The sequence below is a fragment of the Ipomoea triloba genome, chromosome 5 (assembly GCF_003576645.1).
Source record: "Ipomoea triloba cultivar NCNSP0323 chromosome 5, ASM357664v1".
Taxonomy (NCBI): domain Eukaryota; kingdom Viridiplantae; phylum Streptophyta; class Magnoliopsida; order Solanales; family Convolvulaceae; genus Ipomoea; species Ipomoea triloba.
The window spans coordinates 29,921,204-29,946,485 of record NC_044920.1 but is presented as its reverse complement, the minus strand read 5'-3'; the positions used below and the strand labels follow the sequence as shown (position 1 = coordinate 29,946,485).

The following is a 25,282-nucleotide window of genomic DNA, read 5'->3' as shown; positions in this document are numbered from 1 at the left end:
CCAACTGTGGGTAGTCCCATGCGAGACTCACAAACATGGTAAATTTATATGAAGTCAAGATTAGGAGTTAGAAGGACAACATTTTAATTTGTTTAATGACTTAATACTTATAATCGTCTACTTATTTTGCATTATATAATTGCGTTTAAACTAATTATATATATCGGGTCAAGTATAAACAAATTACTTCAATGATTTTAATCATTTTATAGTCACTGATAATTGCATGTAAGCTAATTATATTTTAGGTCAAGTCATGCTCAGGATACATCTCAATTTGTCAATCAATACAAAATAAGTTCATAAGTTTTGTTTTGTTAGCGGCCGCATGGTGTATGGCATTATTGTACAATGCAACCATTTGATCGAGAGCCTATATTTAAGCCAGTTGAAACACATCGTGTAATTTACTTCCTCCGCCCTTTTGAGAGGCAAGAAAGAGTAATGATATGTCTTTAAATTTAAGGTTCAAACTTATATGTCGGTCGAGTAAAAACGATTTTTTTAAAAGTGATTTAATAGTTACTCTTTCCTAATCATTATTATTGCCCTAATAATCCCTATTTAGTGTGCCACTTGCACTCCATCCTTCAAAAATATCAGGATTATATTGATCCACTCACCCTCCACCCTTCGCCATTATCATCATCTTTTCCACTCCATATATCTTCTTCTAGGGTTTTCTCCCTGCACATAACCCTCTTCTTTCTCATTTTTGCACAATAAAGGGTTGCATATATAGCTTTAGCTTTCAAGCTAGAAAGACAGCAGATCAAGTGAGATAACTTCGAAGATCTCTCCGATCCCCACCATACAGCAATATAATCAAGAAATCATAAAGGTATGTACTGTATGTACGTGTAGATATATATATTATCTTCATTTTTTTTTTTGTATGTATTGATTTGGGTGAGTGATGATTATGGTGATCAGATCAGACAAGTTTGGTAGATCTGGCAATGGGGGATTGCAGGTGACAGAGCAGACAGATTAGTTTGTGTAGGAAACATAGATAAAATGTTCCATCAATTTGGATGAGTTCTATGATTATTAATGCAGAGATAAAGTCTAGTTTCGCGGAACTTTGCAGGGCGAATGTCGGATATCACCTCACCATAAAGTCTTAGAAACCGGAAGTAAGTCCACATGATGCCCTAACCCTACATAACCTTATTTGCCTGCCAGTACTACTTCCAAACTTGCCATCAATTATCTTTTAATTTCAAGAATGAATTGAAGCTTGACAATACATATAGTAGGTTAGTTTGATATGCAATTTAATGTCTATACCAGGATTTACACACACACATATAGGGCCAGGTTATGTGCGGGCAAGTCTTTTTGTGCGGCCTTAGCGTCACCATTATTTTCGCATAAATGCATCACAAAGTGTTTGGAAATGCACCATAAGGTGTGGTGCATTTTTTTGGTGTGTGATGCATTTGTGTATTTTATTTTGGTACATTTTCGAACACTGTGTGGTGCATTTATGTATATATAGTGGTGTAATTCGCATCGACCGCACAGAAAGTCATGTCCGCATTTGACGCAGTATCTATATATATGTTAATTAGAACACCACAACATCAAGTGGTAGAACCTAATTTTTAGGTCAAAATTAAATTTAATTCTTACTAACACATTTCAGTCAAGCTTGTGATATACAATTTTTCTAGTGCGATTTATCTCTTTGTGTCTAAGGGAATTTATTATTATGCACACCCTTGGATCTCCTTAATTGTTTCTTAATTAATAGGCAAGAACATCATACTTGTATGATATATATAACCTTACAAACTAGCTATATCACCATGTGTGATTGTACTCAATAATAGATTAGGCTTCCATTTTGCTCCCAAATGGCGCCACCCGTCTTCTCGAATGAAATATGATTCTTGCATTATAAGATAATAAGTTTGATTATTTTACCAATAATCTTTGGATCAAGTCCGTTGCATAGGCTGACGGCAAGTTAAACAAATGAAAAATTTCACTTAAAATTTACTTTTGATAACATGGTGATGATTCAATTATTGTCACAAATATTGAGAATTTGAATTTAGATTGAATCCTTATACTCAATTTACCTCCTCATGAGCCTAAGATAAGGAGGAAAAAATAAAATTGGGTTACCAAAAAAAAAAAAAAAAAAAAANAAGACTTGCAGAGGTTCAACTTACCGCATGCCTGTAATGCTTCGGCATCGCTGCAGATTTCTGCAGGAGGACGAGATCGGACGTTCACCGGTGTAATTCAGGTAAACCGGTGAACAATTCGAGCAAGCGGGACTTGAGCAGAGCAAGCGGCATTGCTGCAGATTTCTGAAACGGCCGCGCGCCAGAAATCGACGCCTCTGGGCTCTGGATAACCATAGAAATAGTATGGGCTAACTAATGCGACTAACAAGCCCATTAACACTTGCTTAAAGCCCACAAGGCCGGCCAGAGTTTAAGCTAAACGGCACCGTTTCTTATATGAATGGTCAGCATGACCATATGCCAACTGTGGGTAGTCCCATGCGAGACTCACAAACATGGTAAATTTATATGAAGTCAAGATTAGGAGTTAGAAGGACAACATTTTAATTTGTTTAATGACTTAATACTTATAATCGTCTACTTATTTTGCATTATATAATTGCGTTTAAACTAATTATATATATCGGGTCAAGTATAAACAAATTACTTCAATGATTTTAATCATTTTATAGTCACTGATAATTGCATGTAAGCTAATTATATTTTAGGTCAAGTCATGCTCAGGATACATCTCAATTTGTCAATCAATACAAAATAAGTTCATAAGTTTTGTTTTGTTAGCGGCCGCATGGTGTATGGCATTATTGTACAATGCAACCATTTGATCGAGAGCCTATATTTAAGCCAGTTGAAACACATCGTGTAATTTACTTCCTCCGCCCTTTTGAGAGGCAAGAAAGAGTAATGATATGTCTTTAAATTTAAGGTTCAAACTTATATGTCGGTCGAGTAAAAACGATTTTTTTAAAAGTGATTTAATAGTTACTCTTTCCTAATCATTATTATTGCCCTAATAATCCCTATTTAGTGTGCCACTTGCACTCCATCCTTCAAAAATATCAGGATTATATTGATCCACTCACCCTCCACCCTTCGCCATTATCATCATCTTTTCCACTCCATATATCTTCTTCTAGGGTTTTCTCCCTGCACATAACCCTCTTCTTTCTCATTTTTGCACAATAAAGGGTTGCATATATAGCTTTAGCTTTCAAGCTAGAAAGACAGCAGATCAAGTGAGATAACTTCGAAGATCTCTCCGATCCCCACCATACAGCAATATAATCAAGAAATCATAAAGGTATGTACTGTATGTACGTGTAGATATATATATTATCTTCATTTTTTTTTTTGTATGTATTGATTTGGGTGAGTGATGATTATGGTGATCAGATCAGACAAGTTTGGTAGATCTGGCAATGGGGGATTGCAGGTGACAGAGCAGACAGATTAGTTTGTGTAGGAAACATAGATAAAATGTTCCATCAATTTGGATGAGTTCTATGATTATTAATGCAGAGATAAAGTCTAGTTTCGCGGAACTTTGCAGGGCGAATGTCGGATATCACCTCACCATAAAGTCTTAGAAACCGGAAGTAAGTCCACATGATGCCCTAACCCTACATAACCTTATTTGCCTGCCAGTACTACTTCCAAACTTGCCATCAATTATCTTTTAATTTCAAGAATGAATTGAAGCTTGACAATACATATAGTAGGTTAGTTTGATATGCAATTTAATGTCTATACCAGGATTTACACACACACATATAGGGCCAGGTTATGTGCGGGCAAGTCTTTTTGTGCGGCCTTAGCGTCACCATTATTTTCGCATAAATGCATCACAAAGTGTTTGGAAATGCACCATAAGGTGTGGTGCATTTTTTTGGTGTGTGATGCATTTGTGTATTTTATTTTGGTACATTTTCGAACACTGTGTGGTGCATTTATGTATATATAGTGGTGTAATTCGCATCGACCGCACAGAAAGTCATGTCCGCATTTGACGCAGTATCTATATATATGTTAATTAGAACACCACAACATCAAGTGGTAGAACCTAATTTTTAGGTCAAAATTAAATTTAATTCTTACTAACACATTTCAGTCAAGCTTGTGATATACAATTTTTCTAGTGCGATTTATCTCTTTGTGTCTAAGGGAATTTATTATTATGCACACCCTTGGATCTCCTTAATTGTTTCTTAATTAATAGGCAAGAACATCATACTTGTATGATATATATAACCTTACAAACTAGCTATATCACCATGTGTGATTGTACTCAATAATAGATTAGGCTTCCATTTTGCTCCCAAATGGCGCCACCCGTCTTCTCGAATGAAATATGATTCTTGCATTATAAGATAATAAGTTTGATTATTTTACCAATAATCTTTGGATCAAGTCCGTTGCATAGGCTGACGGCAAGTTAAACAAATGAAAAATTTCACTTAAAATTTACTTTTGATAACATGGTGATGATTCAATTATTGTCACAAATATTGAGAATTTGAATTTAGATTGAATCCTTATACTCAATTTACCTCCTCATGAGCCTAAGATAAGGAGGAAAAAAAAAAATTGGGTTACCAAAAAAAAAAAAAAAAAAAAAGTTCCATTGATGCTTACATTTAATGAACTAAAAGTGGTGTTGTTTTTGTATATATGCAGGCCGGATATGAAAATATAGTGTGTTGCATCATAGATATATACAAAGGATATGTCTTTTTCTTCTTCTCCTTCCTCTTCAAGTTCCAGCAGCTATTCAAACCCTCCTTGCGCGGCCTGCAAGTTTCTGCGGCGGAAATGCCTGCCGGACTGCATCTTCGCGCCGTACTTCCCGGCGGAGGAGCCGCAGCAGTTCGCCAACGTCCACCGGATCTTCGGCGCCAGCAACGTCGGCAAGACGCTAAGCGCCATCCCGCCGCACCAGCGGCAAGACGCCGTGAACTCCCTCGCCTACGAGGCGGAGGCGCGTACAAAGGACCCCGTTTACGGCTGCGTAGCCGCCATCTCCGTGCTGCAGCGCCACGTCATCCGCCTCCAGAAGGAGCTGGACGACGCCAACGCCGATCTGATGCGATACGCCACCGCAAAGCCCCTTCCCCATCATCATCAGGGATATCCGGGAATGGAATTTGTGACGATGAATCAAACGGCGGCGTATCGTGATAATAATCAACAGAGGGCTTCCGATAATGAGTTTGGAATGCCACCTCCGGCCGCCGGTGATCGGTCGCCGTATTACCCTGAGGTGGTAGATGCTGATTGTTGAATTTATTCAATTCCATGAATTGAATCTCTAGAGCTATATATATGTGTGTGTATATACATAAACATGTATATGTATACAAGGCTCCAGTTTTAAGGAGCTACGTACATATATATGTGTTGTCAATATAATGTTGTGGTCCGTACTAGTTCTGAATGTTCCCACACAGTTATGGGAGGAGTTCTACTACATGAACTCTCATTTTATACTTTTATCACTTTTACCGCTTGAAGTGGCAAGATATAATAAGTTATTTTCATTTGATTGTTCTCAATAAAAGTGTCAAAATCAAACTTCTATGTAAAAAAATAAAGCAGGGAGTATAATAGCATGGGAATTCAAGTAGTACTTTATTTTGGTAAGGGGAATCTGCATGGTTGGCTGGTTATTTGATAGGACATAACATATTTATGTATGCATGTGACATCACAATAATAATAATAATAAAATCAGATTTGATGATATATAAAACTTATCACCTCATTTCATTGATGTTGTTGTCCCTTTGAGTTCTCAATTTGCTTGGGTAACAAATGGAGTCTAATTAATTAAAGGTGTGGGGTTCATGCCTTTAAGAAGGCGTTTAAAGTGGTGCAGTGGGAGCATTCCACCACCCCAAGCGACCCTTTAACACATTTGGATATCCAACGGCTAGGGGTGAAATAATGCCCCAAACTCATTGTCATAACTACCTAGATTAAGTTCCCACTGGACCAATGGTCTAGTGGGAACATTTGGAAACATTTTTATCCCACATTGTCAAAATTTTTGGTAATTTATCACTTTTTTTTAAATAGACATTTTTGTTTTACAATTCTAATCGCTATTATTTTAATTTGATGGTCATCAATTCAATAGTTATACTATAGGCCCGGGTCTATCTTTCACAATTTACATACTGAATATTTATAATTCAAATTGTGAATATTCAGTATATAAATTATGAACATTCAGTGCCCACGGAATAATTTGCCTCATTCCTTTAACTATTACGGAGTATTAATCTTACGGGCTTACGACCCACTGGAAGCCCAAGTACAATGAGAAATTAAGGTGTAGATTTCCCCCATTGGATTCTTTATTGATTGGGGCTTTTTGGGCCAGTAGTTCATTTAAGGCCCAAAAAGAAGGTAAAATTTTCCATTAAATTAAATAATATAACTTGATGTCCATATTCGAAGATCACCGCTGATCGGTGGCAAGTGCGACGCACCGACACAACGTTTTAAAGCCGCAAGAGACGCTACATGTTAGTCATGCAGAAGCCTTAGACTCATGTCACGCATGCATAACAACACGTTGCACCCACCCTTTCCCTTATATATCTCCACCCTATCATCCCCCTTTTCCATCTTAAATAATCCACCTTTTAATTTTCTGCAAACTTCACTTCCAATTCCACCCCATGGCCACCCGTACGCCAACGCAGCAGCTCCAAGTCCACCCGCAGTACCACCACGGCTTCGAGGCCGGCGTGAAAGCGGGCCACTATAATAACCCGTCTCATCATGCTGCGGGTCCCTCGGCCACCCAAATCCTCGCAATCATCACTCTCCTCCCCGTATGTGGGACCCTGCTGGGCCTTGCCGGGATAACCCTCGCCGGGACTCTGATTGGCCTTATGGTTGCCATCCCGCTGTTTCTCCTCTTCAGCCCCGTTATTGTGCCCGCTGTCATTGCAATCGGGCTAGCGGTCACCGGGTTTCTGACCTCGGGCGCGCTTGGGTTGTCGGGTTTGTCGTCGTTGTCGTGGCTTCTGGATTACTTGAGGCAGGGGAAGTCGGTGCCGGAGCAGATGGTGTGGACCAAGAGGCGCATGCAGGATGCGGTGGTTCAATTGGGGCAGAAGACTAAGGATGTGGGTCAGACGATTCAGAACACGGCTCAAGACACCGGGAAAGATCAAGGTACATGGACGACGGCGTGAAGGGGGGATTGAGGTGTTGATCGATATCCGTGGATTCCATGCAAGCAGGCCAGGGAATAATGTAGAATGCAGATGTTGAGTACTTGTGTATTATATTTGATTTTAATGTTGTCGTTTGGTTTCAGCTCTTGATTAAGAGCTTCTTGTTAGTGTATTTGTTGTGTTTCGTGAGCGTGACATTTGTATGATTTGATCAAGTGTAGTGTTGTGGTGGTTTTTGTGTTAATGGTAAATGGTGCATTTCTTTAACCAAATTGTTTAATTTGATCATCGAAGTGATGATGGGATGAGCTCTAATTTTAGCCCATCTTCCAGTCTTCCACAAATTATTCTATACACCAGGTCCAACTTATAAGATAGATTTGGGTCTAAAATACAACACTTGAATGTACACAATTTCTGAATGTTGAATCCAGGTCTAAAATACATATTTTCGAAAGTATACACAATTTTTTAATTTTAAATTCGGGTCTAAAATACACAATCTATATAATGTTCATTATTTAAATTGTTAAAAGGTGGATTTAAATTGTTAAAAGATGAATCCACCTTGAGGGTATAACTTTTGCCAATATTCCCAACAGAACAACTTTTAATTTGAGCTCACGGCAATAGGTCCACAGATCGAAACAAGATGCATTGTGAACACCATCCTTTATTACATTCTCAGATAAAATAATGTAATATACACGCATTAATATTTCATACTCGTACATTTTGAGAAACTACTAATAAGCCTAATATCTTCAAGTGGTATTCAATATCAGATTCGTACTATTCTATGGAAGTCGCAGTTTGTTTGTTCTCTTCTCTGGAAACTCCAAGCGAAGACTGGAGACATACATACAAGAAGGAATGAACATTTTAGAAGAGAGAATGAGAGACCGTCACATGCATATATAAAATTAGTCACAGTATATGGATGACGTGAACTTACCATGTTGAGCAGCCTTAGAGCGGCTGGCCGTGTAAATTTTCTTGCAAAAAGGAAGCACGGGGCAGGTTTTCCCCTGCTAGTGCACCACTCTCTGCGATACTCTGTCTCATAGTAAATGTTGTCTACATCCTGTCCAAAAGTAGTGCAGATGTGAATTTATCAAAACTATACGGGAGCTTCAATCGAAGAAATTCTCAATTTTTTCTGAAGAAAAATGAAAAACTAGAGAACCGAAAACAATAAATGTCTATATCCTGTCCAAGCATACAGAAGTAGTGCAGACGTGAATTTATCAAAACCATATGGGTGCGTTTCAATTGAAGAAATTCTCAATTTTCTGAAGAAATGAAAAACACTAGAGAAACGAAAATAATTCTCAATTTTCTGAAGAAATGAAAATCACTAGAGAAACGAAAATAGAAAATGCATTTACTTAAACATTCTTTCTATTTGAAAAGAGAAGATGCAGAAGGAGAAACACCATCTTGCCCACACAAATGGAATGAATCATGGATTACTGAAGAATACCTTGATAGATCGAATGAGCATGGGGGTAGCATCGGCTAACTTGTAAGTGACAGGATGCCACCCTTGTCGTTCACGTTTTTTCTTGGAGGATGAAAGATCCCAAGATGTGTGAGTTAGGGTTCTTCGGGTGATTTCTCCTTCTTGTCCTTCTTGCTGCATTAAATGGAAAGTGTTTCTGGATCAGATAAAACTTGATTGTTTAGCCTATTAGTACATTTGCAAGGATTAACCCTGTGGCTTCACGACTATAAAGTCTTAGCCTACAAAACAACTTACAGCAAGCAAGGTCGCAACATAATGTTCATCAGGTATACAATTATGAATCCTAGATGTATCAGCAGGCTGCAACAGAGAATAATTTTTATCAGTCACAGAATCATCAAAACCATTTCCAAATATATTTAGCAGAAATTATGATAAAACAGATGACACAGAAAGTGTCAAGATTTTTGTATGAAAATGTGTAAGTCATGACATGGGTCCATCTATAATAAGAAAAGTAAAATACTTAAAACAATGGTAAGAACACTTACCACTGGATGCTCCCTCCAAAACTCAGGTAGCGGCTTTTTCTGCACAATTGTTGCATAACTCAGGTAAATCGTAAATGGCATGGCAACAAAATATAACAAGTAATATGTACATGGAACAGTAGATTACATAAGAAAAGTTATTTGTGCATGCACAAATTAAAGTAGACAGCACATAAAGAATTCTTATGAAACTGGAAAACAGAAGCATAGGACAAATTAAAGAATCCTGGTTTAGAAGTATCATGCTTTTGCAAGGTTAATAGTTCTACCAGAGTCCAAAAGTGTCAAAAAGAAAAAGGAACTTTGAAATAGCATATAAATAAGATTTGATGAAGAGTAATTATTACTTAACACTTTACACATTATTACACCAACTTCTTAAATAAAAGCAGGTATTTATACGATAACAAATGTCTGCTTAATCAGCAGTAACTTGCCTTGCAATACAATTGAAACATAGGAAGAACAGTTTCATCCTTCACTACAATTTCAGCATGTTTTCTGTTTAGAACAACCCACTGCAAGAAAAAGATAAAAGTTATAATAAGCTAAACTATGCGTAAGTCTTAGTCTAAAATTAAATAATTTAAATTCTTTCAAAAAATAAAATTAAATAATTTAAATCAATACCTGAGATCCTTTCCTCCAGTTTTGAACAGGAATTACAGGATGCATTTTTGGGTTGTAACGGCCTTCCTTTGTGTCAGCAAAACTGTTATCAGCATTAAACTAAGACAGTTACATGAAGCATTCACAAATGGTTGCTCAAACAACTTAATTTTGGCTATGCAATGGTGTGATTTTACTGTGTAACTTTAGCAATATGAAAAGACATGAACAAACATCTCCAAGTCAGAACAAATCATGTTAAGCACTATGCATCGGCTGCTTACCTGTCCACAAAACTATTGGAGGTAGACATTATATAGTTGTATGTGTAGCTGAAGTTGTACAACGGTATGCAGCTGAAACAAAAGTACATAACATCATATATAATAATGATTAATCACCGTACAGTTCAAATTTATCTACCAACAAAATAGGGTGCTATGGTTTGTGGTAAGAAAATCAATACTAGTACAAATGTTTAACTACAAAGATGAGCATTAATAACAGCAAAGCCACTAAATCTCATCTCACCTATCTGAAAGAAATACAAATCTTTCATTAAAAGGATCCACCAATGCATTTTGGAGCAAAATACGCTCAGCCTGAATCATGCTAGCTTCTCCCCAATCTACCTGAAGAAAAAGTCACTTGCTAAATATTACTGGGCTAATAATTAAGACCTAGAAGAGAAAAGTCCCACATAACAGGATCTGAGTACTACAGTTCAAGTCTCATAAACAAAACCATGGATGCCCATTGCAAAAGTATGACAGGATAAAAAAACATACAGAGAGATATCTCAGCAGATTGATTATTTGGTAAATATATCTCATCCAGAACGAAAACAAAACCTGTATGCTATCATTAACTTGGCGGTCCAAGAAATACTCCGATCTTGTTGTTACTTTACTGAACAGAAAGCCAGGCCTTGAATGAACGTGTATAGAAAATTTATTCTCTGTATCTCCCTGCAAAACAGAAATGTGAAGTTAGTGTAACCAAAATATAGGTATCCAGCATAACAATTCATAAGTCACTCAGGAAAATGGAGAGCTAGAGGATTCATTGATCCCTATTCCAATTGAGAGTAGTCTGACACATCACCATTTGCTATTGCATCCTGTTTCTAGCCAACCTGTGTTCTGAATGAATGGACACAACTAGCTAAGAAGAATAATTAACATGCATTAGCCCGAGCATCTACACCTTTTACTTTTAGTAATATAATGCAATGTAGTTATGAGTTTGCAATTATATAAGAAATACAATTAATTACACAGATTTTTTCTGCGAATTGGGACAAAAATTGTACTCCGTATTTATTTTAACGCGAATTTGCGAGGATAGTGATAAGAAAACGACAAATTCAAAGAGTTCAGCAATTACTCCATCAGAACTAAAATGCGCTTAACTGACTAAAATTGGAAACCTATCATAATAGCAAGTAATCTACTAATTACCAAATTACCTGGAAAAATGCGTCCCAAACAATGTCCAAAGGAAGCCGGTTCCGAGCTATAAACAGAAACGCAATTTTGGGCTTCTGAACTACCGGAGGAGAGAGAAAGGCGAGCATTTTGATCCGACTGTACTGCGTCTCCATAAGCGCGAAAGTTCCGAAGCAAAATCCGAGTAAAAGCAACGCGAACAGAAGCGATTTCCTCCTCCATCTAAGCTGAGATTTCTGAAAGCTAGACCTTCGCACCGCCGCCGCGCTCTGCTTCATAGCTTCGACTCCTCGTCCCCCTCGCTGCAATCACTCAACCATCGCGAGTCAACTCGGCAGCTAAACTCCAAACTCACCCCTCAGATCAGGTAATACCTCAATTTTCTACGCGTCGATTCATCAATGCGCATGTGAGCTGTTGACAAGACAGCGGATCCACTCCGGTAACTCAAATCTCCAGGAAACGAGACTTCCGTGGAGGTGACGGTTGACGTTAAGCGATAGAAACACGGGAAGAGAGAAGAAGGTCGGTTGAATTGACTTGGATTCAGCGCTTCAAGGCGTAGACTGTTAACTGTAATAAAGAGTAAATGAGTAATGGATACTGAATACGGCTCCTTTGCGTGAGTTGCAGGCTCCAGCGAATAGAATAAATGAGTGACAAGAACAACTTCCTTTTCATTCGATGACCAGATTCTAGAGATTAGCAATTTAACACTGTAAATGAAGTAAAAAGATTTAAATCGCCTTTACTTAATATTATATTATACTCTTTTGCTAAAATGGAGTTAAAGACAATTTTATTTTATTTTTTTCACAATTTTTTAATATAATTTTTTTGGATCAAATGAAAACAAAACATCTGGATAATTGTCAAAGTCCAAAGACGTTATGGTCAAACTACATAATTGTTATTCTCTCAAATGAAATGTCATCCATAGTCTTCCAAAAAGGACAAGGTAGAGTCTCCAAACACCTCATTCTACTTAAATGTGTATAAGATTTTAGTACAATTATTTATGAAACTAATAACATTGTAAGTGAATAAAATTGTATCTAGTTACAATATGAAAACATGTTGTCTAATACTTATATTATCACGAAAAGTTAAGAGTTCAACTAGACACCATCATCGGGTGGTTTCATGTATGGTACATAACATTCCATTCAATGCTATTTGACACGCATGATAAAACTTGAACTTCAAAGTTTAGTTGCGTCAATTCCTTAATTAGATGTAGTAGCTTCTAATATGTTAGGCCAATTGAACTAAAATGCTACCCGGTATATCATTAGCCACTATAATTAAATGATCAAAAGCAATATATTTAGCTTACTTGGTAGATCAAGTAATAGCCTTCATCTATTACCAATCTTTCTTCCATATTACTCATCACACATTTTTAAGTGATCACTACTTACATACGGAGTATATATTAAAAGTGGCTATTATTGTCTCGAAGGCAGTAGTCGAGTGGATAAAACATGATTCTTATGTCTAAAGATTATGGGTTCAATTTTTATCAAAATTATCTCGATATAGTCTGTTACAAAAAATATTTTTAATGCGGTTTAGCTATCATATCTAATATATACTTTTTATTAGTGATTGTAATTTATTTTATTTTATAAAAATAAGTTATTATTACTCATTAGTCCTTACGTAGAAATGATTTTATTCATGAATGGGCATATATTTGATGATGTTAGGATATGACTTTTTTATACAAGAAGGCACCTATTTTCAAGCTGTTAACCAGAAAAGTGGCATACTTGAACCTCACTCATGATGGAAAAGTGAATACAAAGCCACAAAGTAGTAGATAATGGTTAATCTTCTTTTCCTACTATAGGGAAAAAGAGCATAAAGAGTACTTGTGTTGCCATTAAGGACAGCATTGTACCATTGTACTCTACTATTATTACTATTATTATAACGGGAAAAAAGTTATTGTGCTAATTGTATCAAATACAATTTAAAATGTTGTGAGAGTTGAATTGGTGTAATAAGAATAATATCTCATTTGCACTCGATAATTTTTATTTTTTTTTTCATTTTACATTCACTTTTTATTGTACTCGGTGCAATTAACACTTTATTATTGTTGTTGTTGTTATTGACAATGAAGTGGATTGAGTCGTTAAGTTTTCAAACTGTTTTAACCACTGTTGAATGTGATTCCAAGAGTTGAACGAGAATGAATATTACACATTATAGTATATTATAGTCACATGTTATTTTTGTACTATGATTTTAATATTTTCTTTCTATTGTAATCCTTATACATTTATCTTATTCACTGTTTAAATTGTTTTAATTATTATTATTTTTTTGTTATTTTTCACTCTCTATTTCTCTATCTTAATAATTCTTTTTGAAACACTTCTCTACTTTAGTAATTTAAATACGTAGATTTTCCCTTTTTATTCAATCCTATTGCAGGTTGCACAAATGAAAGTTATGGGACAACCAACGAGAATTTGTTTGTTGTCTTGCTATCTTTCGGAGTACTATATTTGGCTCTGTTTTAAGAAAACAAAGTACCAACTCAAAGCAAGTAATAATAGTGGTTTGTTGGGTAGGTTGCTATAATCATTAAAATAGTTAATTACAAAATGATCCCTTGACTATAGAGAAATTATCAATTTGATCATTGACTCTCTTTTTTTTTTTTGCTTAATTAAGTATCTCAACTTTAAAAATCTTAACCAATTTGGTCATTTGTTTGTTTAGCCGTTAGATATCCGTTTACTCTGGAATATCTTATCCCATAAGTTTCTTTATTGTAACACATAATGCACATGATTCTAACTCATAAAATTCAATGACGTGGTTTTGGACTGTGATCCATATAATAAATTGCCATTCTTAACCTATTATATGAACCAAAATTTTTAACCCGAATTATTTGTGAGCTCAATTACTCTATTCTTTTAATGGGTTGGGCAGCCCGCTTTGTAAAATATATGGGGTAAGCCCAATAGCAATACAGATGAAAATATGAAATACGAGAATAAGAAGATGTGTATAATACGTATGAGGATATCCATTTCTCAGAACGGCCTCTATTATATTACCGTTAAAGTGGTTCGAAGTCCACGGATTGACTCGCACCCGCCACGCGATGGTCATGCCCTATTTGTTTTTGTTTTCATTTTTTTTAAATATATATATACACTATACATGAATATATATTTTTATGTGTACATAGTATACATGAATAATAATAATAATAATAAACAAACGAACAAAAATTCGCGGGCCCGCCAACCCGCGTGGGGAGGGTTGCATCCCTAGCCAGCGGGTCTAACGGGTCGGCCTGCAAAAAACCGTCCGAAATGAGGTCCACGGGGGCGGGAATAATGGAACGGGTCGGCCTGTTTTTACAGTACTACTCTATTATGGAGCAATGGTCCGACATTAGAAATCAGAACGATGACGATACAACTGCATTGCTATGCCATAAGGGAATTTGGAGCGAGTACTTTCTGCTTAGTTTATGCAACTGATATTCGATACCTCCGAGAAGAACCAACATAGCTAGCTCAAAGTTCAAAGGTTTTGATCATGGAAAATGCCAATGAGCTGACCAATGACGAGTCATGGAGATGCTAGATATAAATATAATCTAACGAAATAGACATATTTTGTATGCATGACAGACAAATATATACAAAAATCGATGTATATAACAAAAATAAGGGTTAAATAGGCCCCTAAACTTTACACCAAAAGTCAATTCAACACATGAACTTTTAAAAGGGTCAACTAAACCCTTTAACATGTCAAATTGAGCCAATTAAACCAATAACCAATAAATGACCTGTAATAACAGGTCATTTTAATTCTGGCGACTGGCGACGGATGAACCGTCACCGGTCACCGGACTCCGGGGGAAGGCGACACTGTCGCCTTCCACCAAAGGAAGGCGACCAGCGACAAGGTCGCCTTCCTCTGGTCGAATGCGACACAGTGTCGCCTTCCACCAAATCTGGTCGCCTTCCACCAGAGGAAGGCGTCCATGGCGGAAGGTGACCATTTGGTCGTCTTCCGTCGGAGTCCGGTGACCGGCGACGGTTCATTCGTCGCCAGTCGTCGGAATTAAAATGACCTATTATTACAAGTCATTTACCGGTTATTGGGTTTAATTGACCCTTTTAAAAGTTCATGTGCTTAATTGACTTTTGGTGTAAAGTTTATGGGTCTATTTGACCATTTTTCCAAATTAATATTGTTTAAGGCAAAACAACCAACTAGGCAGAGATTGATAAAAGCTTTGATACCAAATGTTAGATATAAATATAATCTAAAATCAAATGCTAAATATAATATAATCTAATAATACTGAATAATAATCTACAGATAAACCTAACATTGGAGTAGCGGAAGCAAAAGCTGTTTTGATCTCCAATTATAGTTGACATCTGATTATCTTGCCTCTTGTTTATATTAGACACAGAGTCTAGTTAAATAACAACTTATTCTTATTTGTAATAGGCATAGAATCTAGTTGAATAATAACTTATAGTTATTTAGTTTAACCAAACTACATCTAGTCATCTTGCATCATTTCCCTAATATATAATATATGATATACTCCGTATAATATTAGCTGAAATGTTAGCAGACATTCATAACGATGTATGCGGTTAGATTTCTACGCTTGATTAACACTAGGGCTTCTTTTTCCTCTGTTAATGTCAGCCCTGTTTACTCGCAGTCCAGAGCTCTATGTAAGTCCCCTTCTCATTTTCTCAGTTCCTCCTTCGCATATATTTGCAGCTTCGGTCATAACAGTATCAAGTTTCGTGCAATTTCGGTTAATTCAACATTTCTTTTTACTGGCAGATGTTGGAAGATTTGAGCCTTCAATAAATACATGGGTGAAAAACCTAAAGCCGATATCAAAGTTCCAAAATCGATTTGATGTTCGAAAATTTCATCAGCAGTTCTCGAAATTAAAGAATCCAGGTCAGGTTTAACAACGCACTACGAATTCCTAGCAGTTTGAGCATTTAAATTTCACTAGTTTAAAGTAAAAAATTTGTATTAGTTACTGAATTATTCAATGCCAGTGCTTCGTGGTTTATTCGATGCTCGAGAAACTGCAGGTTTAACACATTTGCACTTCAGCATGTGCCAGTCATTGATTTGCCTCCTCTTGTGAAATTCGTGGTTAATTTGATGTTTGAGAAAGCCTGAACATCTATTGAAATGCTGTTACTTGTTGTTCTTTTAGGATGTAATTTCACTATGTGCAATGCGGTTGGTTTGGCAGCATTGCTTGGATCAGTGAGCATTTGGCCACGCACTGCATATGCTGCGGATGGTAAGTGATTAACTTAAAGTACATCCTCTTGGAGATTTTTCAGACAAAATTGCATTACTGTCTATATCCATTTAGCCTCAAGGTTGATGCAAATGCCTCGATTTTGTCCAACCGTTTCCTCTTTGTTTATATTTTGTAGGCCTTGATGCTTTGTTGGATGATGATCACTTGGATTTGCTGGAAAATACCAAGTCTGAGAACGACTACCAGACTTTATCGGTCTTTCTAAAGAAATTGCTGGTTCCGGTTTTCCTAGCTTTAACTATTTTTCTGAATTGGGGTCATCCGCTGATCACTGCAGCGAAAGTAACTCTTATTCTTTACACGACGAAGCCCAGCCCTCTCTCAATTTACCTCTTTGTTGAAGAGGTGAGAATCTATCTTCTTCTGTTATGATGTGTTGTGAATTTTAGGGTTTACAAATGCCCTTGTTACATTTTACAAATGCCCTCTACCAATCTACCATCAATTTTCAAATATATTTGTGAATACATATAGCACATGCCCAGCAGTCTAGTGCATTAACATACTATTCCAGAGTTGATTGTAAATATTTATGGGTTTGACATGCCTCTTTTTTCCTAAATATTTCAGTTGCGAAATCAAGAAATGCAAAAACATCCATTCGTCTATAAATTCAAGGTGAGTTCCACATATCATTTGGGACATTATCTGATCGAATGGTGTGATGTTTGGCTTTATTGTCTTGCCGTAAAATCTCCCACCTCCCTACAAGTGCCCTCTCGATGAATTTAAAGATTTATGCTTTACCCTGCAGTCATTGTATCCGAATAAAGTTGATGTTGAAGATTATGCAATTTTCTGTTCGGCTAAAGTGCAACTAAAAGATCAGAAGTTCACAGCCGTTGGAATTCTGGGAAGCTGGTGGGTTTTGCCTGTATCATCATGGCAAGAGGGAGTTTCTGTGCTCAAGTACAGATTCAATAACATTTTAAGTTGAGGTAAGCTGCTAATTTGCTTCATTATTTCCTTTTCATGTTTCTCTGTTTCTGTTGTTTATAATTGCATTTGTTAATGGATTTATGGATGAAGGGTATACACATACGCACTGTAGAGGTTATTGGTGAGCTGCCCATCTTGCCAGTCCAGGCCAAATTGCAGCCCCGGGAGCGACCACCATAGATATCACTATCACTCTTGTCACCTCATCAAATAGAATTTGTATTTCGAATTACATATTACTTTTTAAAATTAATATATCGTTTTACATGACACAAACAACAATTACATTAGTATTCTATTTTATTTGTCAACTATTGAAATTTATTGGATTCATGAATCATGATATATCATTCTGATCAATATCGGTAGGTAAAATGAGGAAGATTTTGTATTTGTACAAAGATATCATATACACACTTAAAACCTTTCACTCGAGACGAGAGATACAACTATACAAGTGCGAATCAGCACCCTAAACTTTTTTTTTTATAATTATGGTTCATCATGTGTGTATCGTGAATTATGTTCTAAATTATATACTTTTAGTTAATAAATTATGTTTCATGATGATGCGTATAATGAATTATGAACAAAATTATATACTTTACTTCTCTGTTAATAAATTGTATAAACCCAACAGAATTTATTGTGCACAAGGAGTCTCCCTTACTAATGAGACTCGATTCCTGATCTTTCTTTTCAAATTTTACCATTGTGACCAACCAAACTGCTCATACGGGCATAAAATCCTTTAATTTTTCCCCGAAAAGGTTATCCCAAACCTCAAGGTCATACGGGTATAAAATCCTTTAATTTTTTCCTGAAAAGGTTATCCCCAATCTCAAGGGTCCTGATAGAACTTACTGCACACAAGGAACCCCTCACTTAATCCTGACCTTTCTTTTCAAACTTTACCATTGTGACCAACCGCTATAGCATAAAATCCTTTAATTTCACAATAGGGGCAGACGCTAGACCGGTTTCGCCAACTAACATAACGACTTATTGTCAGCATGAGAAGTGTTCTAAAGCCCCTCTATGCCATCGACCCAAGAAAACATAAATCCTACATTAGCAAGAGCCTTACACTTCTGAATGAATTCTCAAACGGAAAATTAGCTATTCACGGAGCTCTCCTCCATGGACATTTGATCAAAACGGGCTTTTCGTCGCAGCGGTACGTAGCCGTTAAACTGCTTGTTATGTACTCAAGTCTCAGAAAATCTGCTGAAGCTAATGAAATGCTGAAGGAATTCGATGGGTTTAATTTGGTTGTCAGTAATTGTTTAATTTCTGCGAATATCAACTGGGGGAAGCCAGACGAAGCCCGTCAACTGTTTGATAAAATGCCCGAGAGAAATGAAGTTTCTTGGACTGCTTTGGTTTCGGGCCTTTTACGGTATGGGAGGGTTGAAGAGGCATTGTGGTACTTTGAGAGAAACCCATTTCAAAATGTCATATGTTGGACTGCAACAATCAGTGGGCTTGTTCAAAATGGATTGAGCTTTGATGCCATCAAGCTCCTCCCAAAGATGCTTCAATCTGGAGTGATGCCTAATGATGTTACTTTTACCTCTGTACTTAGAGCCTGTGGAGAATTGGGTGATTTTGAGCTGGGAATGTGTCTGCTGGGTTTGGCTGTTAAGGTTGGGTTTGAGGATCACTTGGCAGTTTCTAATGCTTTGATTACGTTTAGTGTTCGGTTGGGCGAGGGTGATCTGGCTAAAAGAACCTTTGATAGGATGGAGATAAAAGACGTTGTTTCTTGGACAGCGATTCTCGACATGTATTTTGGGGAGGGGGACTTGAAGGAAGCTCGTAGGATCTTTGATCAGATGCCCGAGAGAAATGAAGTTTCTTGGAGTGCAATGATCTCGAGGTACAACCATAGTGGCTATTTAGAAGAAGCAGTCAATCTCTTCCATCAGATGGTTAAAGATGGGTTCAAGCCAAATATTTCATGCTTTTCAACTGCACTCAGTTCACTGGCAAGCCTGAAGGCTTTGCGAGCAGGAAGGACCATCCACGCGTTTGTTCTGAAACTTGGGTCTGAAACAAATCCTTTCATTGGTAGCTCGCTGGTTGACTTGTATTGCAAATGCGGGCATATTGAGGATGGATGTCTAGCTTTTGATTCGATCCTGGAGAAGAACGTTGTTTGTTGGAATTCTATGGTTGCTGGCTATAGTTTGAATGGCTACCTCGAAGAAGCCCGGGAACTGTTTGATCAGATTCCCAAGAAAAATAATGTGTCCTGGAACTCTCTGATGACGGGTTATCTGGGAGGTGAAGAATTTGATAAGCTGTTTGGAGTATTCAATGAAATGATCTTGTCAGGAGAACAACCCAATAAGTCTACTTTCTCTGTTGTTTTATGTGCATGCGCTAACTTAGCCTCATTAGAGAAAGGCGAGAACTTACATGGTAAAGTCATAAAACTTGGTTTCCAGTATGATATATTTGTGGATACTGCACTTTTGGATATGTATGCAAAGTCTGGAAGCATTGAAAGCTCTCGGAAAATTTTTGAAAGAATGCCTCAGAAGAACGTGATTACTTGGACAGCTATGATTCAGGGTCTCGCAGAAAATGGGTTTGCGGAGGAATCTCTTGCTCTCTTTGAACAGATGGAACAAACTACGTCCTTCTCGCCTAATGAGCACATACTTTTAGCGGTTTTATTTGCTTGTTCCCATTGTGGTCTAGTTGATAAAGGACTCTATCATTTCAACTCAATGCAAAAGGTATATGGTGTAAAGCCAAACGAAAGACACTACACTTGTGTGGTGGATATGCTTTCTCGGTCAGGACGTCTTTTAGAAGCAGAAAAGTTCATCTCAAGCATTCCCTACGAACCCGAGGCTAACACGTGGGCTGCTCTATTAAGCGGTTGCAGAACATATGGGAATGAGATAATGGCAGAAAGGGTATCCCGAAAGCTCTCAGAGTCTGCAGAAAAGAAGTCGGGAGGCTATGTTCTGCTGTCAAACGTCTACGCTTCAGCAGGTAGATGGATGGATGTTCTGAACACAAGAAAATCAATGCAGGACAAAGGGTTGAAGAAAAGTGGCGGTTTTAGTTGGATAGAGGTTAGAAATCAACGACATTTATTTTATTCCCTGGATGGTTCTCACACTGCATCAGCTGAGATTTATGGGGTTCTAGAACTACTAAATTCTGAAATGCAAATCCTAACAACTGTGCATGTCTGAAAGATCTCATAGAGGATAGTGCCAATTATAGAAGATTGAAACAGATGTATGATGGCTCCTCGCTGAATACTTTTCTGTCAATGTTCGCTTTTGAAAGCCCGTGTATGTGAGTCTCGTCTCTCCATCATGTAAGATTTCCCGCGCAGTGAGAGAGGTAATGCCCCATATGGTTATATGATGTTCTTGTTATTTCGCTTTCTATTTTTCAACCTTATTTTTTTTAGTACTATTGACTCTGTTACAATGTAGTATCTGTTCATATTTTTTAACCTTAATTATTACAACTAACTAACTAATATGATGTTTTGTTTTCAAAAATGTAAAAAGAGTGGAGGGTTTAAGAATGTTCTGCTTTGACCAGCTTTAGATCATGCATTCACACATTGGGTTCACATGTTGTTGTGGGTTAATCATTGTTTAAAGTAACCACTCCAAGTTGTTTTCTAATCATGTTTTTTATAAATAAAAAACCTTAACAAATGCAAGACAGTTCAGGGTCAGCTTTTACTAAAACAATCTGAAAAAGAAAATGTCTGTCTGATTTGTCTCAGTCTAGTTGCTGTAATGGCAATCTATACAAAAAATTTCACAATCTTTCTTTCTGTCAAGGCTTTTATACATAGGAATCACACAGAGAACTCTTCACAAGGCCTGTATTTCTTTCACATTTTCTGCGTTACGAGTTTGGTCTTTCTATCCTATCCAGGGAAATGGCAAAGGCTTTCCATCAAAATGGGCAACGAGATCGAGTGTAGAATGAAGGACTTTGAACTCTAATGATTTCGAAACTCCTCGCTTCTAATTCCATCAGAAGTACTCTGCATGCTAGAGGATTGGTCTGTGGTGGAAGTGTAGGAAGACCCGTCCTGTCTGTTCAGCGCGCTGGATACCAACGTTTTAATGCTACTCATGGAGCCGCCTGCCAGTACGCTCGAGTTGATGAAGGGGGGCTGTGTCGGTTCAGGGATTTCGCGATCGTTGATTGTTAGCATCTCCACAACTTCAGGCATGGATGGTCTTAAAGCAGGAATTGCCTGGCAGCATAGTAGCCCAACCTGAACCACTTTAGATGCCTCATTTGCATTAAAATCGCCTTCGAGAGAAGGGTCTACTACTTCAGAGGACCGATCAGTTCTGTAAAGCCTCCATACCTGAATCCAAAACATAGCAGGCATATATAAATTAGTCAAATCTTGGAGAACAATATCCTGTTATGCGTAGAAAGATTGCTCGTTGACTCGTTGTCAATGAGAATGTAGATAGAAATTTGGAACATACTGTTTGCAGTAGCGAGCCCGAGTCATCTGCAAAGGCATTGCTTTTCCTACCAGATACAATCTCAAGAACAAGCACACCGAAGCTGTAGACATCAGCCTTCTCCGTGAGCTGTCCTCTGACAAGGTATTCCGGAGCCATATATCCTCTGCATTAACGTTGAAAAACAGTTTAAATGAGCAGTTTAGATTCAATGCTATCAATTTTGTCTGATTTTTAAAAAAAAATCTTACAGTGTCCCGGCAATGCCAGTGCTGAGATGAGTTTTATCAGGCGCAAAACAGCGTGCAAGCCCAAAATCAGCAATCTTAGGTGCGAGGTTTTCATCCAAAAGGACATTGCTGCTCTTGATGTCCCTGTGGATGATTCTGATTGAGGTTCCTCCATGGAGAAAGGCTATACCTTCTGCTGTCCCAACCACAATGTGAACCCGCTCCCTCCAGGTCAGAACCTTGTTCTTGTCTGCAAAAGAGAATTGAAAACACTTCCAGTGAACCAAACTTCCCAATAATGTGCAATCACACTATCAGCTTAAACTTTTAGTTGAGAAGGAACACATTCAGAGTCCGACCCAAACAAAAACCAAGAACAGAATTATAGGAAGTACCAAAGATGTATTGATCGAGGCTCTTGTTAGGCACAAACTCATAAACCAGCAGGCTTTCGGGGCCTTCGATGCTGCAACCCAGAAGCTTGACAAGATTCCTGTGCTCAACTCCACTTATAAGATTCACCTCATTGAAGAACTCATCCACCCACTGCCTAGTATTGAAAAACAATCTCTTCACTGCAACAACTCTCCCATCATTCAACGTTCCCTTGTACACAGAACCAGCTCCTCCTTGCCCAAGTTTCATGGAAGGATCAAAATAGTTGGTTGCCTTCTCCAGAGTTTCATACTTAAAGTTGAGATTAGATTTGCTGTAAATGCCCAATAATGGACCAAGATTCTTCCTTTCTGCATTAGGACAAGAAAAATGTCACCACTCTTCAAACACCAAATAGAATTATATATTTATTCACGGGAACAAACCCCAACCAAATTGGTAAGACAGTTGACTTTGTAGTCACAAGATTTTAAATTTGATTCTCGTGGGGCTATTTGTTGACCTTCTTTGTTTTATGTCACCAAATGGAATATATATTTATTCAATGAGGTAACTCTCAACCAAATTGGTCAGACAATTGGCTTGATAACTATAAGTTTCCAAGTTCAAGCTTTCTTGTAAATCAATTATATAAATATTTATTCATTTACTTTGGTTCTTTGATGATACCTTGTTTTCTCTTCAATGCCTTGTTTCGCCATGTGTATGCAATAAAGGCAGAGATCATAACAAACGCAATCACACTCAATGCAATTGCCACCTTTACCCCTTTCTTGGATACCGCTGTAAGCAACAAAAGTTTCAATTTTGTTAGATTGGAAAACAAGAAAATTGACCATTAAAGCCAATAATACTACGAAGCACTTCTTTTACGTTAACAAGTAGACTTAAGGTCGCTATTAGCCTATTAGAACATAATTTAGCAGCATTAATCTCTGACTATGTAAAAGTTCAAATCTTGTTTCCAAAAAAATGCATCTTTTAATATTTAATTTATATTTTAAAATAATAAAATATTCCTTTCTTTTTACTTCAAAAAAAAAAAAAAAAAAAACACCCATAACCACCCACAAATATTAACTTTTAATTTTATTTATTTATTTTGCATTTGATGGCTAGTATTACAATGCAGGAATTACATACCCCTTCAAATAGTGAATATGATTTTCCTCTTCGTCCAAAAAACATTTTAAAGAATTTCTTGTTTAAAAAAAAAAATCAAAGTCAACTTATGTTGAATTATGATTCACTAAAAGGAAAAACTTAAAAAGAAATGCGGACATGCGGTGGCAAGACTTGACCAGCGCAGAGAGAAGGCAAATTATAACCGGAAACTAATTAATCAAACATGCGCAGTATTATATAATTAAATATTAATTAATTGATAATCATCTAGATCTAGTTGACCGGAGTGTGAACGGAATAACTCACCGGAGCCCCCGCCGTCTGTCTCATTCGGATCGCTGATGAAATTCTCGGTGGAATATCTCAAATAACAGCCGGCGTTCATCGCCCTCCCTTCTACGCTAGGCAAGCAATTCTTCGCCTCCGTTCTCGCCTTCGCCAAGCATTGTCCGCACCCCTCTCTGCTCACCGTTTTCCAGCACTGCGCCAATACGTACACCCCGTTCGCATTCCCCGTCGCGAATCCTCCACGCGCCGCCGCCGCCGCCGTGATGTTATCAATCAATCTCCCCGCGTTCGTCGCAAAATTCGGCGGCGGCGGCGGCGTTCCGATCGAGCTGCTGCAATTCGCTTTGTCCTGAGCGGAGGTGCTCTCGCTGAAGAAGCTGTAGTTATCGTACCGGAGAAAACAGCCGTCGAGAAACAACCGGCCGGCGATCCCCGGAAGGCACCGCGGGAGCTTCGTCCGGCTGGAGGCGTAGCAAAGGAGACAATCCTGCCGGGGAAGATCTTCGTAGCACTGCGCTAAAGCGTACATAGAGGCGTTTGTCGTAACGGTACTGGAATTTCCCCATCCGTGATCTGTAACAGACTGCGACACAACCTCCATAACCCTAGTAAATATCGGGATGATGAAAGTCGGAGATACTCTGTTCACGCTGCAGTTCATCGGCGCTGCCTCTTCAATCCGGGGATCGGCGGCGTAACAAAACGACGCCGTACTGATCAGCAAGATGACTGCAGTAGTCGCCCATTTCAGAAAAGGGAATTTTGAGCTCAAGAAATGCATGGTGACTCTGAAACTAACAAATTAAAGACAAAACGATTCTCGTTGTTCTTCGTAGTCTTTGAAGCTAAAAATCTAAAATCACAGCAGATTCAAATAAGGAGAGGCAAAATCGATTTGGATTTTTGATGTCAGAAGATACGAAGAAGCCCCGTCGTATGTAACTGTGTTCATATTACCATCTTAGGAAAAGTGGAAAGCTTCTCCTTCTGATTATAGTACATAATATTTATTATAGTAATTAATAGTCATCCACTTCTAACTTCTCCCTGGCTATGAGGCTGTCCCTTTCAGATTCATACTATTATTATTATTATTATTATTATTATTATTATTATTATTATTATTATTAAAATTTTAAAATTATTATTTTATATATAAATTTAAAGCCGACCTTAAGTTTCTTTTC

At 37.5% G+C, this 25,282-nt stretch overlaps 6 protein-coding genes and 1 long non-coding RNA gene across 11 annotated transcripts; 5 read left to right on the top strand and 2 right to left on the bottom strand.

Annotated features, from left to right (window-relative positions):
- Positions 1 to 614: 614 nt before the first annotated feature.
- Positions 615 to 5,572, top strand: LOC116019165 (LOB domain-containing protein 25-like). 4 transcript variants are annotated; one of them, XM_031259291.1, is made up of 3 exons: positions 615 to 841; positions 1,091 to 1,136; positions 4,713 to 5,572. In XM_031259291.1, the coding sequence occupies exon 3, from the start codon at positions 4,762 to 4,764 to the stop codon at positions 5,314 to 5,316; it is 555 nt and encodes a 184-aa protein (XP_031115151.1). In that variant the 5' UTR covers positions 615 to 841; positions 1,091 to 1,136; positions 4,713 to 4,761; the 3' UTR covers positions 5,317 to 5,572. The 4 variants fall into 4 exon arrangements, with proteins under 4 accessions (XP_031115151.1, XP_031115149.1, XP_031115150.1 ...); XM_031259289.1 differs by having other exon boundaries at positions 934 to 1,136; XM_031259290.1 differs by lacking the exons at positions 615 to 841; positions 1,091 to 1,136 and adding exons at positions 3,113 to 3,339; positions 3,589 to 3,634.
- A 1,085-nt stretch (positions 5,573 to 6,657) lies between these two features.
- Positions 6,658 to 7,494, top strand: LOC116020921 (oleosin 18.2 kDa-like). Its single transcript, XM_031261493.1, has one exon. The coding sequence runs from the start codon at positions 6,719 to 6,721 to the stop codon at positions 7,238 to 7,240; it is 522 nt and encodes a 173-aa protein (XP_031117353.1). The 5' UTR covers positions 6,658 to 6,718; the 3' UTR covers positions 7,241 to 7,494.
- Positions 7,495 to 7,812: 318 nt separating this feature from the next.
- Positions 7,813 to 11,953, bottom strand: LOC116018805 (glycosyltransferase BC10). Of its 2 annotated transcripts, XM_031258809.1 has the most exons (12): positions 11,670 to 11,953; positions 11,316 to 11,597; positions 10,699 to 10,815; positions 10,379 to 10,479; positions 10,132 to 10,203; positions 9,869 to 9,950; positions 9,676 to 9,756; positions 9,239 to 9,277; positions 8,982 to 9,047; positions 8,706 to 8,858; positions 8,178 to 8,306; positions 7,813 to 8,071 (listed from the first exon to the last, which is right to left on the bottom strand). In XM_031258809.1, the coding sequence occupies exons 2-12, from the start codon at positions 11,571 to 11,573 to the stop codon at positions 8,015 to 8,017; spliced, it is 1,155 nt and encodes a 384-aa protein (XP_031114669.1). In that variant the 5' UTR covers positions 11,574 to 11,597; positions 11,670 to 11,953; the 3' UTR covers positions 7,813 to 8,014. The 2 variants fall into 2 exon arrangements, with proteins under 2 accessions (XP_031114669.1, XP_031114668.1); XM_031258808.1 differs by having other exon boundaries at positions 11,316 to 11,952.
- Positions 11,954 to 15,912: 3,959 nt separating this feature from the next.
- Positions 15,913 to 17,909, top strand: LOC116019779. The gene is made up of 7 exons (XM_031260109.1): positions 15,913 to 16,028; positions 16,144 to 16,266; positions 16,535 to 16,624; positions 16,764 to 16,993; positions 17,219 to 17,266; positions 17,403 to 17,586; positions 17,678 to 17,909. The coding sequence occupies exons 1-6, from the start codon at positions 15,935 to 15,937 to the stop codon at positions 17,583 to 17,585; spliced, it is 768 nt and encodes a 255-aa protein (XP_031115969.1). The 5' UTR covers positions 15,913 to 15,934; the 3' UTR covers position 17,586; positions 17,678 to 17,909.
- Positions 17,910 to 18,551: 642 nt separating this feature from the next.
- Positions 18,552 to 20,951, top strand: LOC116019776 (pentatricopeptide repeat-containing protein At2g13600-like). The gene has a single exon (XM_031260107.1). It carries the CDS (start codon positions 18,601 to 18,603, stop codon positions 20,797 to 20,799), a length of 2,199 nt encoding a protein of 732 aa, XP_031115967.1. The 5' UTR covers positions 18,552 to 18,600; the 3' UTR covers positions 20,800 to 20,951.
- A 323-nt stretch (positions 20,952 to 21,274) lies between these two features.
- Positions 21,275 to 25,052, bottom strand: LOC116019778 (cysteine-rich receptor-like protein kinase 42). Its single transcript, XM_031260108.1, has 6 exons — positions 24,114 to 25,052; positions 23,352 to 23,465; positions 22,682 to 23,032; positions 22,308 to 22,536; positions 22,078 to 22,222; positions 21,275 to 21,950 (listed from the first exon to the last, which is right to left on the bottom strand). Exons 1-6 carry the CDS (start codon positions 24,874 to 24,876, stop codon positions 21,573 to 21,575), a joined length of 1,980 nt encoding a protein of 659 aa, XP_031115968.1. The 5' UTR covers positions 24,877 to 25,052; the 3' UTR covers positions 21,275 to 21,572.
- LOC116019780 lies at positions 21,949 to 23,242 on the top strand. Its single transcript, XR_004098761.1, has 2 exons — positions 21,949 to 22,200; positions 22,310 to 23,242. It is a non-coding gene; the product is annotated as an uncharacterized LOC116019780 (long non-coding RNA).
- Positions 25,053 to 25,282: the final 230 nt, after the last annotated feature.